The following is a 13,397-nucleotide window of genomic DNA, read 5'->3' as shown; positions in this document are numbered from 1 at the left end:
GGTGTCTTTATGAGATTTGCACAAGAAGAGCATGTAGCAAGGATATGTTTTAACTGTGGTACAGGAACATCAGGGAATCGAGCTTGAAGGCCTTTAAGATTAACATGGGTTAGAGAGTGAAAATTAGCAGGATCAGAGACAGAGACTGGGAAAGTTCCTGTGGAGGCAAGGCGGTCAACTGCGGCATTCCCTTCGGACAGGGAACCAGGAAGAGGGCTGTGGGAACGAAGGTGTTGAATATACAGTGGTTGGGTTCGAGAACAGAGCATAGAGGCGATTTGAATCAAGAGAGGGGAAAGTGGGTTGTCATCAATTTTCACATACGAACGAGCAAGCCATGGAAGTAAGTTAACAGTATACACACTGTCAGAAAAAAGGTTGAAGGATTCTGGTACAGCTTTTAGTGCAAGAAAAACAGCATAAAGTTCTTTGTACTGAGGGGAATTATCAGGAAGCTCAGTAAAGAGAGGTTTAGGATATTGTTTGTCTGGGTAATATATAAGGGCAGCAGCTCCCCTTTTTCCGCCATCAGTAAAGATTGTAGGAGCAGAGGGAATGGGATCCCGAGAGAAAAGTTTAGGTGCTAGTAGAGGCAGAAGAGGTAAAGAAGCTATCAATTTATTAGAAGGAAAATGGTTATCTATTTGTCCTGGAAACCCCACGAAGCTTATGGCAAAGCGGGAATGATGGCGTATAAGCCACTCTGTATCTGTGAGAGAAAAGGGCAGAATGATTAAATCCGGTTCTTTCCCTAAGACCTGCACAGACCTATTTCTCCCTTGGCGAACCATGAATGCTAACGCATCTATCTCAGTGAGGAGTCTTGGAGCTCCTCCTACTGGCGTGTGAAGCCATTCGAGAACCCCATGGTCTTGCCACAGTGCCCCTACTACTGTGGGGGTGGAGTTGAAGATTAGAAGGTTTACTGGAGAGGAGGGGGAGAATCGAACAAGGTGCATGTCCTGGAGGGCCTGGTTAACCCTTTCCAGTGCCAAGGAGGCCTCGGGAGTTAACTTACGTTTTGAAGAGGGCTGTTTGTTTCCTTTCAACAGGTCAAACAGTGGTTGGAGGCAGCTTGTGGGCAGATAGAGATACTGCCTAAGCCAATTTAAATTTCCTAGAAAACTTTGTAAAGAAGCAAGAGTAAGGTTAGAAGGGAAGGTAACATTAGGTTTTAAGGGACGAATTTGCGTTAGAGAAATCTCTGAACCTAGGAAGGATATTGGAGGGATTAGCTGTATCTTCTCAGGGGCTACATTAAGGCCGCTTTTCTTTAATGCAGGAATGAGAAAATCACGTAAGGCATAGAGATCTGTATCTGATTTTCCCCATATTAAAATATCATCTGTATAATGAAAAATATTAAGGCCCTTATGAATATATGGGACAAGGGCAGATTTAACAGCCTCCTGACAAATTGTAGGACTATTGGCCATACCCTGGGGCAGCACCACCCATTCAAATCTGTCAGCGGGGCTGGCATTATTAATAGACGGAACAGAGAAGGCAAAACGTTTACAATCTCGCGGATGCAAGGGGATAGAGAAAAAACAATCTTGTATATCAATAGCTATGATTGGAATTCCCGTGGGAATTGCAGAAGCAAGAGGCAAACCCCTTTGGGGGGAGCCCCAGACCTGCATGGTTTTATTTACTGCACGGAGATCTTGAAGGAGGCGCCATTTTCCCGAGCGCTTTTTAATCACAAAGACAGGAGTATTCCATGGGCTTCGAGAATGATGAATGTGTCCCAAGGACAACTGCTCTCGGACGAGCTCTTTTAAAATTTTTAGCTTATCCCTAGGTAAAGGCCACTGTTCCACCCAGACAGGCTCATTAGAAAGCCAGCTTAAGCGGGGTGTTTGGCTACGAACAGTGGCATTTAGTATTGGGGGTGCTGAATAGACCTGGTATCGCGGGAATGAGTTTTACGCTCTGCAGAGGCGTCTGTGGATATCCTAACATTAAGACATTCCAGAAAATCCCTGCCCAGTAAGTTGGTGCTAATATTAGCTACCAAAGGGCGGAAGTGTCCAGTAGAACCTTCTGGGTCTTCCCACATAAGCGAGTCTCGTGTGCAAAATGCTCTTGTCATCCCTCCTATTCCATGTAAACTGGGTCCAGGGATGAGTTCCCAATCTTGGGGAACCTCTTCTTGCCTTAAAATCGTCTTTGCTGCCCCCGTGTCAATCAAAAATTTAAAAGGAATATTGCCAATCTTTACTGTCATAGAAGGGTGACCTTGTTCTAAAACAGGAGTGGTCCACAAAATCTCAGGCCCCGAATTTGTACCATTCAGGGGCGAACCATCTTTATGAAATTGGGACCAACAATCTCTCTTCCAATGAAACCCCTTACGACATTTTGGACAAACAGTACGTGGTCTCTGGCTCCCTGACTGAAAGCGGGGTTGCTCTGGCTGGAGGCGTGGTTTCCCTGACTGGAGGCGTGGTCGCAACTTATCAGGACATTGGTTACGCCAATGTCCTTGGCGACCGCACTGAAAGCAGGCCCCGTTTTGCTTACGTGGGGCAACTGCATAGACCTGCGTCGTAGCGGGTGTCCCATAATTGCCTGATGTAAGCTCCTGTGTCGCTAGAATCCAATTATCTGGGTGTAGGTGTTTAAGATTAAGGCATACCTGACGGAATTGTGGTGTCATGCCTTCCCAGACAATAGAGCGCAGGAGTAGTGTGCGGACGTCAGGATTATAAACCTTTCTCTCTAAGCTTCTCTTCACCCTTGAGATGAAGCTCGCCAATGACTCATCAGAGCCTTGGTGAAAAGAGTTAATGGGAGCTGATGGATCTACATCAGGTGTGGTCACCCTTTCCCATGCTTGTGTTGCACAGATGCGTACCTGTTCAAAATAACCAGTTGGAAACCTGGCTTCTGCCTGCTGAGCTCCAGATTCATAAGCTCCTGCTCCAAACAAAGCATCAGAATTCCATTCTATCTGTTTGTTACTATTTTCCTGCGATTGCCTAGAGCACTCATCGCGGAAACATGCCTGCCACTGAAGATAGAGAGGGTCTGGGAGTGCAGCACGAGCCAGTTCTTTCCAGTCTTGTGGTGTATTTAAATGCTGGTAAAAGCTTCTCAAAACGGACTTGGTCCATGGAGAGTGCATACCGTCCTCCCTGACTGCTTGCCTGAGCGTTCCAAGTTCTTTCGAGGAATATGGCTGCCACGGCTGAGGGTTTTGTTTAGAAGGGGCCAAGTTTACTGGGAATGTGTGGATTTGGTCCGGTGGCACGGGAGAGGGAGCTACAGAAGTGGAAAGTTCAGTAGAAACTGCTGTAGTGGCTGCAGGGGAGACTAAACGCATATCTACGGGGACGGAGCTCCCGGGGTGGACTGCACATGGTTTAAAATCCTTAAATGCTGAAAAAATATCCTTTAGCTCTCGTATCTCAGCCACTAGATCTCTTAATGGTGATGTATCAGCAGGGGGCGGGGTCAGGGACAAGGAAGCCTCAGGCGGAGCTGAAACCGCGGCAGCAGGGGCCGGGGGCGGGGTCAGGAAAATGGAAGCTGCAGGCGGAGCTGAAACTGGGACAGCAGGGGCAGGGGCGGGGTTCAGGAACGCAGAAGCTGCAGGCAGAGTTGAAACCGCGGAGGCAGGGGCCGTGGGCGAAGCTGAAACCGGGACAGAAGGGGCAGGGTTCAGGAATGCAGGCGGAGCTGAAACCGGGATGGAAGGGGCGGGGTTCAGGAACGCAGGCGCCTCAGGCGGAGCTGAAACGGAAGCTGAAACCGGGACAGAAGGGGCAGGGTTCAGGAACGCAGGCGGAGCTGAAACCGGGATGGAAGGGGCGGGGTTCAGGAACGCAGGCGCCTCAGGCGGAGCTGAAACGGAAGCTGAAACCGGGACGGAAGGGGCAGGGTTCAGGAACGCAGGCGGAGCTGAAACCTGAAAGGTGGAAGGGGGTGGGGTCAGAGGAGGAGCGTCCGAACACGTGTGCGTGTCTGTGGGAACGGAATTCTTGGGTTTAGCTGCTGATCGCTTAGGATGTCTAAGTCTTAAGCACATGTGATTTAACTCTCGTACCTCAGCCTCAAGGTCACTTATCCTTATGGCATACCACGTTTTACATATCTTGAAAGTGGCGACCACAGTTAAAAAAATCCAAGGGGTAGCGAAAATTAAACCTTTTATGACAGCGGGAATCTGTCCCAGGTCAAGAGATAATGACTGGGACACCTCCTCATAAAACGAGAAATTTCCCATAGTGGAGGGAAACGCGGGGCCACAGAAGTGGGCGGATGCCACTTACCTGTGTCTGGGCGGTTTCGGAGACCTCAGGCCGGGCGTGGTGTGGGTACGGAACACGATGGGCGCCAGATGTTGTTGAGGTGGTCTGGTGTCGGGCTGCACCGCGGAGAAGAGAGCGGACGTCCAGAGCAAAGGGGTACACAGATCTTTATTATAGGATGGGGGGGGGAGGTTTGGTTCAGACCACGTGGAGCCAGCCAGCAATGGCCGACCGCAGGGGGAGAGCAGGGAGCGAGACCTCAGAGAGGGAGAGCCGAGAGCCCAGAGAGAGCGAGGGGAGGGGTGAGGGGGCTTTTTATTGGGCGACAACCAGGGGTGACGTGTAGGGCCAGGATTGGTTGAAAGGGGGCACTCTAGGATTTAGCGAGGCATAGAAAAACCTGGGGGTGGAGACTGCATCAGAATAAGTCCTCAGCAACATATGCAGGTGTCTTTCTCCCCCTAACCCTCCCTTCCCCTCCTCTCTTCATTTCTCTGTCCTAGCCAACAATGACATCATCAGCAACAACAATAATAAATAACTACAACAACAATAAAACAAGGGCAACAAAAGGGAAAATAAATTTAAAATAATAATAATAAATGTAAAAAGTTTTAATTAATTGATTTGTCTTTGGCTAGAGATGAGAGGAAGAGAGAGAGGGAACAAGACCATAGCACTGAAGGTTTGTTTTGATATGGTAGGAGCCTGACTTGAATCTGGGTTATGCACATGGCAAAGCAGATCATTATACAAGTAAGCTACTGTCCATTTCACAATTTCATATTTTTTAAATTGCAGAGTAGTATTCCATTGAATATATGTCCTAAAACTTCAGTTGTCCATTGAAGAGCATTTAGGTTACCTCCACTCTTGGGCAAATGTGAATAAAGCAGCTGTGAACACAGGGTTGCCTATATCCATTTGAATTCGTGTTTTCATACTCTTTTTCTAATAGTGTTATTGCAGGATCATAAGTATTTTTATTTTTAGTTGTTTAAGGATTCTCCATACTGTTTTCCATTGAGGCTATACTAGTTTGCATTCCCACCAACAGTGTAAATGAGTTCCTTTTCCTTCCCATTCTCACCAGCCAGCACTTGTCATTTCCCTTTTTGTTGATGTAGGCATTCTAACAAGTATAAAGTGGGGTGTGGGTAGGGGGTAAATAGCATAATGGTTATGAGAAGAGATTCTCATACCTGAGGCTCCAAACCCCCATTTTCAATTCCCCACACCACTATAAACCAGAGCTGATCAGTGCTCTGGTAAACAAGTGTGAGGTAGTATATCATTGTAGTTTTTTTTTTTTTTCCTCCAGGGTTATTGCTGGGCTCAGTGCCTGCATCATGAGTCCACCGCTCCTGGTGGCCATTTTTCCCCCCTTTTTTTGTTGCCCTTGTTGTATTGTAGCCTCGTTGTGGTTATCATTAGTACCATTGTTGCTGATGTTCGTTGTTGGATAGGACAGAGAAGTGGGGAGCCGGGTGCTCGAACCCGGATCCTTACGCGGGTCCTTGCGCTTTGTGCCACGTGCGCTTAACCCACTGCGCCACCGCCCGACCCCCATCATTGTAGTTTTTTTATTATTATTATTTTTATTTATTATTGGATAGAGACAGCCAGAAATTGAGAGGGAAGGGGTGGGGGTAGAGAGGAAGAGAAACAGAGAGACACTTGCAACACTGCTTCACCAGTTGTTAAGCTTTCCCCCTGAAGGTGGGGACCAGGGTCTCAAACCTGGGTCCTTGCACATTGTAACATGTGCGCTCAACCAGGTGCACCACCACCCGGCCCCATCATTGTAGTTTTAATTTGCATTTATCTAATAATAAGTGAAATGGAACATTTCTTTGATATGTCTGTGAGACATCTGTATAGCTTTAGAAAAATGTCTGGGGAGTTAGGCTGTAGCACAACGGGTTAAGTGCAGGTAGCAAAGCACAAGGACCAGTTTAAGGATCCTGATTGGAGCCCCTGGCTCCCCACTCTGCGCCACATGCGCTTAGCCCACTGTGCTACCGCCCAACACCAGTCATAGAATTTCTTTATGGATTTTTGATATCTATCTCTTGTCAGATGTGTGATGTGCAGGTATCTTCTCCTAATTGGTGCCTTGCCTTTTTATCCTTGTGGAGTTTTCTTTCAATGTGTAGAGCTTTTCAATTTGATATAGTTCCATTTAATTATTCATGTTTCACTTTCATTTGCCAATGGGTTTCAGTCTCCAAGCATATCTTTGATGTTACGGTCCTAAAATGTGTCACCAGTGTTTTCTTATATGTATTTTATAGTTTCAGGTGTAATATCTAGGTCTTTGATCAATTTTGCATTAATTTTGGTTGGTAGTGTTAAGTGATAAACTAGTTTAATTTTTCTACCTGTGGCTGTCCATTTTTCCTACTACTGTTTATTGGAGGGGCCTTCTTTTCCCTGTTGAATAATTTTGGTCCTTTGTCATATATTTTGTGTCCATTTTTATGTGGGTTTATCTCTGGGCTCCCTATTCTGTTCCATTGGTCTGAATGCCTGCTTTTGTTCTAGTACCACAGGATTTTAGTTACTGTTGCTTTACAGTATAAACTGAAGTTTCTATATGTTCATGCTATTTCTTTTATTCTTTTTTTTTTCTTTTTTCTTTTAACCAAAGTGCTGCTCAGCTCTGGCTTATGGTGGTGGGGGAGATTGAACCTGGGACTCTGGAGCCTCAGGCATGAGAGTCTCTTTGCATAACCATTATGCTATCTACCCCCTGCCCACTATTTCTTATTTATATAGTTTTTCTTTATTGGAGGGATTAATGGTTTACAGTCGACAGTAAAATACAGTAGTTTGTACAAGTGTAACATTTCTCAGTTTTCCACATAACAGTCTAACCCCCTCTAGGTCCTCTTCTGCGATCATGTTCCAGGACCCCACTCAACCACCCCAGATTCTTTACTTTGGTGCAATATACCAACTCCAGTCCAAGATCTGCTTTGTGTTTTGTTCATGCTATTTTAAAAAATTATTATACTATATGTCTAATTCTATTTTCTTTTCTTTTTCTTTCTTCTTCTTCTTCTTCTTCTTCTTTTTTTTGCTAAAACTTTGAGACCTTTAGAGGCAGAACTATGGTAAACTAAAAAATTTGGCTCTCTCCTAGAAAAAAAAAATGAAAAGTTTTTTTTTAAAAAAAAACTCTTATTGGATAGAGACAGCCAGAAATTGAGAAGGTAGGAAGAGAGAGGGAGACACCTGCAGCACTGCTTCACCACTGGCAAAGCTTTCCCCTGTAGGTGGAGACCGGGGGACTGGAACCCAGGTCCTTGTGCATTGTAACATGTTTTCTCCACCAGGTGTGCTACCACCTGGACCCAACAAAAAGTTTTTTGAGAGCTGGCTAAATAGCTCACTTGAATAGTGTGCCATTTTGCCATGTGTGCCATTCAGGTTTGAACTCTGGCCCCCACAACACTGAAGGAAGTTTAGGTGCTATGATTTCTTTTCATATGTATGTATGCATGTATGTATGTATATATGTATCTGTCTACACAATCAACTCAGTGTGGTAAAGCCCCAGAGATGACAAAAGCATTATTTGAAGCTATTCTTCTAGTGACTGTATGGTATGTCATCGTTTATTTAATGTTAATGAAAATACGTTTCTATTTTTAGTGATTGTTGAGCCCATTCCAGCTGGACAAGCTGCTAAGGATTATTTAAATTTATATGTAATACCAATTCTACTTAAAGGACTCACAGAACTTTGTAAGCAAAAGCCAGCAGATCCTTTGGTAAGATTTTTATTCATACTAAAGAAACTTGTCGGGCGGGGGGTAGATAGCATAATGGTTATGCAAAGAGACTCTCATGCCTGAGGCTCCGAAGTCCCAGGTTCAACCCCCTGCACACAATAAGCCAGAGTTGTGCAGTTCCCTGGTCTTTTTCTCTGTGTCTTCCTCTCTCTGCATCTCTCTCAAAAATAAAATAAATAAAATACTTAAAAAAAAAGAAAGAAAGAAAGAAAGAAAGAAAGAGAGAAAGAAAGAAACTTGTCAGGGATGGGCAGTGTTGCACCTGGTTAAGCACGCATAGTATCATGTGCAAGGACCCTGGTTCGAGCCCCCACTCCCCACCTGCAGCAGGGACACTTCAGGAGCAGTAAAGCAGGTCTGCACGTGTCTATCTTTCTCTCCTTCTCTATCTCCTCCTCCCCTCTCAATTTCTCTCTGTCCTGTCAACTAAAATAGAAAAAGAAACAGAAGAAAAAGGGGCCAGGCAGTGGTGCAACTGGTTAAGTACATACTTTACAGTGTGTAAGGCCCCAAGTTTAAGCCCTGGTCCCCACCTGCAGGGGGAAAGCTTCGTAAGTGGTGAAGCAGGGCTGCAGCTCTCTCTCTATCTCTATTACCCCACCCTTCTCAATTTCTCTGTCTCTTTTCAATGGTAAATACATAAAATATTTACAATTTAAAAAAAAGAAAAGAAAAAATATAAAGACAAGAAAAGAAAAAAATGGCCGAACAAGAAAAAGAGAAACTTGTCTATAGTTTTCTTTCTTACCTCTCTCCCTTTCTTCTTTCCCTCTCCCCCTTCCCCCCATTGTTGGGGCTTCACTGCTCTGGACTAATTTTTTCAGATAGAAAAACAGAAAGACAGGGGCCAGGTAGTGGCCCCCACCTGGTTCAGTATATACACCACAGTGTGCGAGGACCCAGGCTCAAGCCCCTGGTCCCCACCTACAGGGAGAAGCTTCACAAGTGATGAAGCAGTGCTTCAGGTGTCCTCTCAGTCTCTCTGTCTCTCTTCAATAAATAAATTAAGTAATAGTAATAATGATAATAATTTAATTTTTTAAATTTTATTTGTTTATTATTGAATAGAGACAGAGAAATTGAGAGGGGAGGGAGACAGACAGAGAGATACCTGCAGCTCTACTTCACCACTTGTGAAGCTTTCCCCCTGCAGGTGGGACCAGGGGCTTGAAGCCAAGGCTTTGTACACTGTAGTCTGTGCACTTAACTAGGTGTACCACCACCTGGCCCCTAATTTTACCTTTTATTATTTTATTTCATTTGTTATTAGAGAGAGAAATCAAGAGGGAAAGGGGAGAAAAGAGAGATCCCAGGTTCAAGACAGATACCAGAGCACTGCTTTATGATACAGTACTAGAGATTAAACCTAGGACCTCACACATACAGGGCACACACCCTACTATTTAGCTACCTCCCTAATCTCTAATATTTAAATATAGCATATACATTACAAGAGATGAAAAAATATATATAGTGAAAGCTCTTCTTCCCAGTTCCAATACACCTTGCTATACTCCTTTGAGCAATTTTCTGTAACCAGCTTTTACTATCCATCCTGTAATTAAAAGCACATAATACTAGCAACTGAAGATTGACATTTTTGCCTTACTAGTGTATACTATAAAACATTGAAAGGTGTAACAAACAAAATTGCCTTATTTTGAGAAAATAGCTCATAGCATCTGTTGTATGAGTTCTCTACAATTTATTACCGGGTTGTCCGAAAAGTCATAGCACACTTTTGTATTAAAAAAAAAAAAAAAAAAAGCAGAGGGGCTGGACAGTAGCTCACTTGGTTGAGCACATGTTACAATGCACAAAGACTGGGGTTCAAGCCCCTGGTTGGTCCCCACCTGCAGGGGGAAAGCTTTGCAAGTGGTGAAGCAGTGTTGCAGGTGTCATTCTTTCTCTCTCCCTCTCTAACCCCCTTCCCTCTTGATTTCTTGTTGTCTCTATCCAATAAATAAAGATAATTTTTTAAAAATTGAAAAAAAAAAAACAGGAAAATATGGGCCAGGCAGAGGCACACCTCATGAAGTGCACATATTACCATGTGCAAGTACCTGGTTTGAGCCCCCATCCCCCACCTACAGGTGCAGGACAGGATGGGGGGACAGGGACACGATGCTTCACAAGGGGTGAAGCAGGGGCCAGGTGGTGGGGCACCTGGTTAAGCGCTCAAATCATAAGTAGTAAAGCAGGTCGCAGATGTCTGTCTCCCTATCTCTCCCTCCCCTCTCAATTTCTGTCCTATCCAATAAAATAGAAAGGAAGGAAAGAACTATTGGCTCAAGGAAGCTATCAAAAATGATTAGAAAATAATAGATGGCAAGGACCAGAGCAAAGGTCCCAGTTCAAGCCCCCGGCTTCCCACCTGCAGGGGAGTCGATTCATAGGTGGTGCAGCAGGTCTGCAGGTGTCTTTCTCTCTTCCTCTCTGTCTTCCCCTCCTTTCTTGATTTCTTTCTGTCCTATCCAACAACAACAACAACAATAATAGCAACAAGGGCAACAAAAATGGAAAAAAATAGCCTCCAGGAGCAGTGAATTCATAGTGCAGGCACCGAGCCCCAGCAATAACCCTGGAAGCAAAAACAAACAAAGATTGATTTGGGGATCAGGTGGTGGTGCACCTGTTTGAGTGTACACGTTACAATGCTTAAGGTCCAGGTTTCAATCCCCTGACCCTACCTGCAGGAGGGAAGCTTTGCAAGTGGTGAAGCAGTGCTACAGGTGTCTCTGTGCCTCTCTATTCTCCCTTCTAGGTTTCTCTCTGTCTTTATCCAATAAACAAATAAGGAAAAAAAAGGAAGGGAAAAAAAAGATTTATTCATTAATGAGAGAACCAGAGTATCACTGGAATACATATGGTGGTGAGGATCAAACTTGGGGCTTCATGAATATCAAATCTAATGCTTTAGCCACTATCTACCTCCTGGGCCAATAAATTTTTTGATTTTTTTGTTATATTATTATTTATTGGCTAACTATTATGCTATCTATCCCATTTCTATTCCAATAAATAGACTCTTATGCCTGAAGCTATAAGGTCCCAGGTTCAATCCCCCACACCACCATAAACCAGAGCTGAGCAGTGCTCTGGAAAGAGGAGGGGGGGTCTGGGAGGTGGCACAGTGACAAAGGCACTATCTCATGTTGGGCTAGCTTCACGGGCAGGAGACAGACGACCAGGGACTCATGGCTGAGCTGGGAAGCAGTATCTCTTTATTCATGTGGAATGCAGCACAATCTAAGCTATCTCTAATCACAATCCTGTCCTTATATATACTCGCCAAGTAGGGGGGAAACAGGATGTGACATAGAGAGGATGGAGCAAAAAAAAAGACTGGTGGAAATCAGGGTGTGACAAGGAGAGGGGGCGGAGCAAAAAGACCGTGAACCAATGGGGATTAAACCAATGCCCTGCAGGCAGGGTTGTGCTTAGTTAACAGTGGTTATGTAAATAGAATACAGTGTGAAGCAGGGGGGATTAAACCAATGAAACAGAAGGGGTTTTAGAAGCAGAATTAGAAGCATACCAACAATCTCAAGCATGAGGTCTTGAGTTATCCCTTGCAGCACATGTACCAGAATGATGTCTGGTATCTGGTTCTTTCCCTCTCCTATCTTTCTCACTAATAAATAAACAAACTCTTTAAAGATAGAGAGAGATGGAGAGAAATGGAGAGAAAAGGGATATATATATATATATATATATATATATATATATATATATATATATATAGGGAGAGAGAGAGAGAGAGAGAGGGAAACAGGTGGGGAGAAGAGGTGGGGGGATACCTGCACTGCTTCATCGCTCCTGAAGCTTCCCTGCTGCAGGCAAGGACCTGGGGTTTGAAACTAAGTCTTTGCACATCATAATATGTGTGCTCAACCAGGTATACCACCATCTGGCTCCTAAAATATTATTTATTATGAGGGAACTTTTTTTTCTGATTTTGTTGTTGCATGTTTGTTTTGTTTTTATATTTATTTGTTTATGGTTGGTGAAATAGCTTACTTGGATAGTGTGTTGCTTTGCCATGTGTGTAACCTAGGTTTAAGTCTGGCCCCCTCCACCTTGAAGGAAGCTTTGGTACTGTGGTGTCTTTCACTTTCTCTCTGCCTCTCTGTCACTATCTAAAATAAACAAACAAATCTATTTCTTAACATGAGAAAGAAAGAAGGAGAGAGAAACAGAGCATCACTCTGGCACAAGTGATGCTGGGGCTCTAACGTAAGACCTCATACTTTTTTAATTCCAATGCTCTAGCCACTGCACAATCTCCTGTGCTATGAGAACTATTTCTTTTCAATAGATATAATATATATACTGAAGAAACACTTTAATGTTTACTAACTAAAGAAATCTTTTTCTTTTTTCCTTAGATGTGGCTAGCTGACTGGTTGCTGAGAAATAACCCCAATAAACCTAAACTTTGTTACCATTCAATTACAGAAGAACCTTAATAAAGTCCTCCTGACTATGTTTTCTTTTCCTTCTTTTTATTAATTTCTTTGTTGGGGGATTAATGGTTTACAGTTGACAGTAAAATAGTTTGTACATGCATGTTGTTGAGCCAGATGTTGTTGTGCACAGGCCGTGGAGAAGAGAGAGGGGGTCCGGAGCGAAGAGGAAACACAAATCTTTTTTTGTGCTGGCACCTCAGAGTTGGGTGCTAGAGAAGCAGGTTGGGCCACGTGGAGGTAGTGAAAATGGCTGCCTCACGCAGTAACCTTTCCTGCATCTGAACACCGGAGTGAAGCGCTGGCAAGAGAGAGAGGTGCGGAAGAAGAAAGGCTTTTATAGGAGCAGCTTTCGTGAGAATGGGAAGGGGGAGGAGTAACCATAGCACTCCAGGATAGGATGATAACTCCCGTGAGAATGGAAGGGGGGGAGGAGTAACCAAAGCACTCCGGATATCGCGGGGATATAGACAATGCCCTGAGGGCACAACATGGCTGAATAGGCACTCCGAGAATGTCCCAACTCTCGCGGGAACTAGTAGTAGCCTGAGGGGACAACATGGCAGATGTGACTGCATCGGCATAATTTCCCAGCATCTCCCCCTTTCCTTTTATCTAATGCCCAGGGCAACAGTGTGTAAAGTCTGTGAACTACTCAGGGTCAGTCTATGAAAAACCAGCAATGTGAAGGGAAGAAAACTGCTGTAAAATTGTCTAAAGTGTCCAAAGGGTATACCAGCAAGTCCGATAAAAGTCTCAGTCCAAAGTAGGCGACTAGGGGGAGAAATGGCAGGGGATGAAATGCTGCATGAGGAAGGTCAGCCTCTGGAATTCTGCTTTTCTGTAGAGAGTGAGCTGGAACCGCCAAAACGTGACAG

General features: G+C 44.4%; 1 protein-coding gene across 1 annotated transcript in view; it reads left to right on the top strand.

Annotated features, from left to right (window-relative positions):
• NME5 (NME/NM23 family member 5) overlaps positions 1-12,541 on the top strand; it is a 39,734-nt gene extending 27,193 nt beyond the window's left edge. The window contains exons 5-6 of the mRNA XM_007517565.2: positions 7,914-8,032; positions 12,442-12,541. Coding sequence (XP_007517627.1) covers positions 7,914-8,032; positions 12,442-12,522 — 200 coding nt within the window. The 3' untranslated portion in view covers positions 12,523-12,541. The remainder of the gene's footprint in view (positions 1-7,913; positions 8,033-12,441) is intronic.
• Positions 12,542-13,397: the final 856 nt, after the last annotated feature.

Source organism: Erinaceus europaeus, chromosome 2 (assembly GCF_950295315.1).
Source record: "Erinaceus europaeus chromosome 2, mEriEur2.1, whole genome shotgun sequence".
NCBI lineage: Eukaryota > Metazoa > Chordata > Mammalia > Eulipotyphla > Erinaceidae > Erinaceus > Erinaceus europaeus.
This window is presented reverse-complemented; position numbering and strand designations above follow the sequence as displayed.